This window comes from Antrostomus carolinensis, unplaced genomic scaffold, assembly GCF_000700745.2.
Source record: "Antrostomus carolinensis isolate BGI_N321 unplaced genomic scaffold, ASM70074v2 scaffold4246, whole genome shotgun sequence".
NCBI classification, from domain to species: domain Eukaryota; kingdom Metazoa; phylum Chordata; class Aves; order Caprimulgiformes; family Caprimulgidae; genus Antrostomus; species Antrostomus carolinensis.
The window spans coordinates 13955-21644 of record NW_010323782.1 but is presented as its reverse complement, the minus strand read 5'-3'; the positions used below and the strand labels follow the sequence as shown (position 1 = coordinate 21644).

Here is a 7690-nt window from a genome sequence, read left to right as displayed (position 1 = left end):
GTTTTTGGACTGCTAATAAAACTGAACTTCAAAAAAAAGTCCAACAAAGATCAATGCAAAATTCATTCACACCTTTAGTGACAATGACAGTTTTAAATCTTTCACAATCTCCAAAACAGAGGCATCGAGGCAACACCAAGTAATATTAATCAAGGTTTCGGACAAAGATTAGTGTAATGGGAAAGACTTTGATTGGATGGTGCTGTCTGTCTCTTCACTAATTTTCCATTTTCCCAGCCAATTTATTCTGTGAAACTACTACACTGCCCTGCGGCCTTTATCCTTGGGGTGACAGCTACAGTGTTCCCCATTTGCTGGGGAAAAAACGGAACTGAATGGACACAAAGGCTCCAAAGAAGAAAGCAGTCGAAAATAAGGCTAGAGCATTACAAGAAAAACAGAACACAAGATACTTGCAGGAGATATGATGAAAATGTTCCTTGGTATTTTTTGTATCATTTGAAGTTGCATATATTCAGCATCATGATTCTGCCATGATGTTGGTGTATTCCATTCCATCCTCTGCCAAATATTGATTGAACAGTGGAAGAGAAAGTTGGAATCTTAGAAAAATTTATACACTTCAAATTGAAATGTCGTAATATAATTTAACCAAAATCATCAGACCAGGGGTCAAAATCTACTTCTCAAAAACAGAGCATAGCACTATTGTTCTTTCAGTGGTGTTTCACATTTGTTTGCTTTTTAAGCCCAGTCATTTTACTTCCTAGTAACCAGGTTCAAAAATCAACTTATCCAAACTTATAATCTGTGCAGCTAAAGCATTTTCTTACCATCTCAAATACAAATAAAATTCCTGAGGCTGCGGAAATTTTAAACATCTTTCACATCCAGTGTGACTACTGTATCACCAAGGAGCGTTATGAAACCATCATTAACATGTATATTAAAAAAATCTGTGCTTAATTTTCAATTTATATGGTAATTTCCATTTATTTTTAAAAAACAGTGGGTGTCAATGTGTTCTCCAAAGACCCTAACTTCTTGGTGCATATCTTTCTCCCCAAAAATGTAGCAAGTTAGAAGTAACCTTCAGAATTATATTTCTAGCATCCTGGGTCGTGGCAACCCCAAGCACAAATACAGGCTGGGTGGAGAATGGATAAAGAACAGCTCTGAGGAGAAGGACTTGGGGGCGCTTGGTGGACCAAAAGCTCAACAGCAATGCGCACTCACAGCACAGAAGGCCAACCATATCCTGGGCTGCATGAAGAGAAGCGTGCCCAGCAGGTCAAGGGAGGTGACTCTCCCCCTCTACTCCACTCTCGTGAGACCCCACCTGGAGTGCTGTGTCCTGTTCTGGAGCCCTCAGTGTAAAAAGGACATGGACCTACTTGAGCGGGTCCAGAGGAGGGCCACAAGGATGATCAAAGGATTGGAGCATCTCTCCTATGAGGACAGGCTGAAAGAGTTGGGGCTGTTCAGCCTGGAAAAGAGAAGGCTCTGGGGAGACCTTCTAGCAGCCTTCCACTACCTGAAGGGGCTAAAGGAAGGCTGGGGAGGGACTTTTTACAAGGGCAGGGAGTGACAGAACAAGGGGTGATGGCTTTAAACTGGAACAGGGGAGACTGAGACGAGATCTGAGGAAGAAATTCTTTCCTGTGAGGGTGGTGAGACACTGGAACAAGCTGTCCAGAGAAGTTGTGGATGCCCCCTCCCTGGAAGTGTTTAAGGCCAGGTTGGCTGAGGCTTTGAGCAACCTGGTCTAGTGGAAGGTGTCCCTCCCTGCTCATGGCAGGGAGGTTGGAACTAGGTGATCTTTAAGGTCCCTCCCTGCTCATGGCAAGGTTGGAACTAGATGACCTTTAAGGTCCCTTTCAACCCTAACCATTCTATGATTCTATCATTTCTGTCAAGTCCCAGATCAGCAGCTATACTAAAAGTGGATTATTCTTCAATTCATTGCCCTTGAACAGGAAAATCAAGACTTCGAGACAGAGCATTTAGGGTTTTTTTCCTATATTTGAACTACCAAAATGCTGGATACTGGGCTTCCAGTCTGGGGAACCTGTACAAAATAAGCTTCCCTCATTTTTTGTCACTTTTTCTAAAGAACTCAATCCATTACTAACAATTGGGCCTTAGGGGTAAGAGTGAAGCCAATACATTCTGTTTGGCATTTGTGAGATGAAATCTGATTACTGCAACTAGTCTCAGCCTCCCCAGAAGAAAACAGACAGTGACACACTGGGCTGAGTCCAACTGGGGCCACCAATATGGGAGGGTTGGTGGAGGTGAAATTCAGGGAGAGGCTGCGAGAACTGCATTTGTTCAGCCTTAAGAAGAGAGGGAAAAGGAGGGATCTTACTGTTGCCTACAGCTGACTAAAGGGAGGGTATAGCAGAGCCATACTCTTCTCATTTATAAGACAAGAGACAAGAAACAAGTTGGAAAATGGGAAATCCCAGTTAGGTTTGTGGGGCCTGATGGTTTTCAGAGTATTTTGTTCTTCTCAATATGAGGGTGTATAATACCTTGCCCATTTTGCTTTTATCTTCTAAAGAATCTATACTGTGAAAATTATTACGATGTCCAAAAAGGAAATATGGCCACATTTTTTGGAAACTAGACAGCTGCTTTTGAGAAATATCAAGAAGACTCCAGAGCTAACATAGGAAATCAAAAGATCATAGTGGTACCATCAACCTCAGAGGAAGTAATTTTCTTCAGATAATCTGAGTTAGCATCTAATTCCTTTTGCTCTGCAAAGACTAGAAAAACTTACAATAAGATGTTTGCCAAAATATTCCAAGTCCTCATTCAGATGGGGAAGTTTTTAGGGGGAGTGAGAGAATGGTGAGTCTCCATTCAGAAACATAAAACATGTAATGAGGTCAAGTTCTGTGAGATTTGTTAACTGCCTTTGAAACAGCCTACTAGAGCTGCTGTATGGGATGGTTATCAATTATTGCATTTAAAAAAAAAGTCTCTGTAATTTACATTTAAATTGATATAATTAATGTTATTGCACAAAGAAAATCTTGAATTTACAACATGTTCTAATACAGGTGTCTTTTCTCTTTGTACCTTCACCTATCTTTTCCATAAATTTGGTTAACATCTTTGATATTATGCTCAACTAGTGGGCAATTACAGAAGAAACGGCAAAATTAGAATAAATATTGAAAGCTGTTTATGATAAATATTTGGTTCTTGGATCTTAAATTAATCACCTAGTAGATACTTAATTCTTTCATAGAATCATAGAATCTTTTAGACTGGAAAAGACCTTTAAGATCATTGAGTCCAACCATACACATAACACTGACAAGTCCACCACTAAACCACATCCCTAAGTGCCACATTTACATGTCTTGTAAATACCTCCAGGGATGGTAACTCAATTGCTTCCCTGGGCAGCCTGTTCCAATGCCTGATAATCCTTTCAGTGAATAAATGTTTCCTAATACCCAATCTAAACCTCCCCGGGTGCAACTTGACGTCGTTTCATCTCGTCTTATCAATTGTTACTTGGGAGAAGAGACTGACACCCACCTCGCTACAACCTCCTTTCAGTCAGTTCACTTCATAGTTTCCTTTGTTGGCAAAGTGATGCTTTTTATACCTATCACTTACCAACTGTCTCCTTAATTTTCTTGAACAATGGAATAAAAATAGTAAAAATCTTGCCATCACCCTTCTCTAAGTGTAATGTCCAAGGCTAGATGGAAGGCTAGGGTTCAGATCTCCTTGCCTAAGCTCCTGGAAAGGCACAAGGGCCTCATCTAGTTACGTAAATGCTGTGCTAGAATCCACTCAACTCACCCCATGAACTCACACATCATTCTGATACTCACATCTATACCTCAATACAACATAAGGTGCTCTTCCTTATAGGAACGCAGGTAGCATTTCCAAGACAGAGAAATTTATTTCTTAGTACTTTCAATTGTAGTGCGTTCATAAAGATTTCATATTAGGGGTTTGATGCGTTTGTTTTTTTTTTCCCTGGGACCAGCAATGAAGGAGATATCTGTAGTATTTATGCTACCACAATAAACTATATGTCACAGATACAATTTGGACTTTGTAGCAGTGCTATGGCTTTTACGAATGTTTTGGGTTTTTTCGTTGTTTGTTTTTTTTTGTTTGTTTTGTTTTTGGGTTTTTTTTTTAATTATCACCAAAAGAGAAAGGCTTTAAAGGGTTTATCTACAGTTATTCAAGTCTTAGACATAATTCAGGATCCTTACCTTGAGAATACACACCAAAATACAAATATTATCTTAGCTAAAGATAGCATTCTAATTCAGTTTTGGACTGGAGCTATCTCATGGTATACAAGTATACTTACTACATTCTAAAATACTGCCCTGCCACTAAAATTCTCAATGATGCAGTCATTTTTTCTACCAAAGTTCCTTTCTGTAGCTGTATCATTTTTTCAAATATAAAAGATCATGAAGAAAAATGCAGGTTTCTCCTTGTCAATTCTCTTTTAGACCATGAATAATGATGGGACTAGTTTTGAATAGAAACTCATTAAACATCAGTTAAACAAAGCAACAATGCTACTTTGAGAAGCGCCTGCATGTTTTTCAACATAATAGATTTGAACATAATAGTTTTTCCACTGAGATATGGCATGATTTCATGCGGGGAAGAACCTTATGTTCTTCAAACATGGTTAATAACACCCCAAAACTTCTAAATATCATACCAAGTAGGCCAAACTCTTGGGCATTCTACTACATCTTCAAAAAAAAATTCTCTTAAACAATTTGTGTGCAGTGTTGCAGGCACCAGAATGAAGCCGAGTCTATCACAGGAAGACAGAAATCACAGAATCACAGAATGTTGGGGATTGGAAGGGACCTCAAAAGATCATCTAGTCCAATCCCCCTGCCAGAGCAGGAACACCTAAATGAGATCACATAGAAAGGCATCCAAGTGGGTCTTGAATGTCTCCAGAGAAGGAGACTCCACAACCTCCCTGGGCAGCCTGTTCCAGTGCTCTGTCACCCTCACTGTAAAGAAGCTTCTTCTCAAGTTTAAGTGGAACCTCCTGTGTTCCAGCTTACAACCATTGTCCCTTGTCCTACCATTGGGCATCACTGAGACTTCCTGTCCAGTCCCCTCCTACTGGAGATACGACATCATGTTGTCCCCTTCATAATCACAGAGCATTCTGTTTTCAATATAGTACAACTAGAAAGTTGTACTATATTGAAACCTCAATTAATAAAAAGTACTTCAACAGAAATTACATGAAAACCTCACGTAATGGCCTAAAACTTCCCTATTTTTATTGATGCCACATAAGATAGCAATTATATTTTTTCACAGCTGCCTCACACTGACAGCTCCATAGTCTTTATGGAACCCAATAATGTATGTTCTCTGTCTTTCTTGGTTGTTTATAAGTGATGAGTCCTCAGCTTACAGCAGGGGTTATAGCTTTTGAATGTATGACCTTACATTTCCTACTGTACAACTTCATCACATTCTTCAGGTCGTTCAGCTCTTTCAGTCCCTTACTGATGGACCACTCTAAACAGAAAGTCAGAAAGTCACTGTTTTCATTTGTCTTGAAACCCACATATTTCCACATTTAGAAGCCATAAGAATTCAAAACCTGCCCATGAACTTCCACATTTAGAAGCCATAAGAATTCAAATCTGCCCATGAACTTCTGGGTCACTATCTCCGGGAAAGAGAACATTTGTCTTTTAGAAAAGACTTATTTTACCTCAGAAGAAAACTGTGTAAGAAGTAGTCATACAAGTACAAAAATATATGCTAGCAAAACTAGATAATAGCATGATTTTTCTTTCTTTTATACAAGTAAACAAAAGGCAAACTCCTAGACCTAAGGCATTTTTTTTCCCACATGAAACAATGAAATGTTTAAAATAGCCTGGCATTCAAAAAGGAAACTCAGGTTACCATAAACAAATAGTTATAATGCCTTGTTGTATTCAACTCCATTTCAATGTTTTAGATTTCATATAGGGCACTTTTAGGATGCTTAATACGCGTTAAAGTATTCTGCCAAAATAAGTGGTAAGTGTTGGTTTAATACAGAGATTACTTACGCAGCTAGAGAAGTGCTTAGGAAGAAGACATTTCATACAACAAAAGGACACTGTATTGACAAAGCACTATCATCAGAATATATACAAGAAGGAGGAAAATACTTACAGATTTTTTATGTCTACTGCTCCTCGAAATGCCTTCCTTGGTATTGCTTGAATCTGATTTTCACTAAGATCACTAAGAAAAAAAAATAATTAAATTAAACCTAAAAACTGTCATTTACATTTCTTTCTGTGTATAACAAAAAGAACATATAAGAAAATAATTTCAGCCATTATGGTTCAGTCAACATTTCCAATGAAGCTTATTTTATTACCTTAAATGATTTATAATTGAAGAAAAAGAAGCAGCAATAATAGTCAAATTAGTTTATCTGTGTGGCACTAAGTAGCTCCTTACAAAACAACAATATATATGACATACAAAAAGCAGAAACATTACATAATTTAACAATGAAGGCCAAACTGATTTAATTTTTAACTGATTGATTTCACTTCTCCACCCATTCTAAGTCCATGACATCAGATGTTTGATAGTATGTTCAGCTTTATGCAAGCAAGACTGAAAACCAGCAAAAAGAAAAAGTAGCAAGCTGTTGAAAACCAACTATCAATCTGTGTAACATCCGAGATGAGTGTATTTCTGAATTTTAGAGTGGCAAGCACCATGTATTTTAAAAGAAGGCATTAAAAACAACCTGCAGCAAATATCTAATGCTCCTCCCCCAAATCCCTGCATGATCAGCTGTAGCAGCCTATCTAAAACTAGTATCTTTTCCAAATGATAAACTTTATTAAAATTCTTATAAAATTATTATTCAGTGGTATTCTTTGCTATACGTATAATTAAACAGGCCTTTTCCTGAAATTCAGAAATATTTTTGGCCTTCATAGTTCCATATTGGAAATAAAATCTAGAGAAGTGAAGACAGTAGCCGAGGAGAAAGAATAATAAATTAAAAAAACAACAAACAAACAAAAACCCAACAGACCAAACTAGAATCCAGGGCTTTTCATTTATGCTATATACACCGTTAACAAGTGATGCAGTGCAATAGGAGATGATCAAGATATTAAAGTTGTTATTGCTATAGCTACACCATGTGCAGTTTGGAGGTTTCACTTCAGACAACAGTTTGCTACCCTGGACCAAACATACCTACTCCACACAGATGGCTCATAAACGTCTGAAGGCCTTCAAAGGGATCTATCTACCTTGATGTCTTAAAATTATGAAATCAGATCACCTTTTGGAGGCCTTCAGAGATGCATCTATCTATAGATCAGATGGAGAACACAAGATATTACATGCAGAGGCTTGCTTAAGCAATAAAAATTAGAAACTAATCAGATGCACACAGGCTGTCTCTATACTAGGATTTTGATCCTAGTAGTTTTGCTGTGGCTAAGTAGATTTCATATTGCTAAAACCAATTCACTCCAAAAGCACATTAAATGCAATCCAACCCTTAACTGGAGAAGTAAAGCTTTGCAATGTCTTGCTTTATAGAGACATCTGTTAGATACCTTCTCAGAAACAGCTTTTAGGAGAAACACTGCAAAATGGTACATAGAAATAAGAGACCTAGCTCAGATGAAGTGAATAAGCAAGAATCATTTAGTTGATTAGACAT

At 37.9% G+C, this 7690-nt stretch overlaps 1 protein-coding gene across 1 annotated transcript in view; it reads right to left on the bottom strand.

Annotated features, from left to right (window-relative positions):
• The window catches only part of LOC104527063 (slit homolog 2 protein), a gene marked incomplete at its 5' end in the record, with an annotated part of 93213 nt that extends 86979 nt beyond the window's left edge, over positions 1 to 6234 (bottom strand). Inside the window, one exon of the mRNA XM_010170680.2 lies at positions 6163 to 6234. Within this exon, the coding sequence (XP_010168982.2) occupies positions 6163 to 6234 (72 nt within the window). The remainder of the gene's footprint in view (positions 1 to 6162) is intronic.
• Positions 6235 to 7690: the final 1456 nt, after the last annotated feature.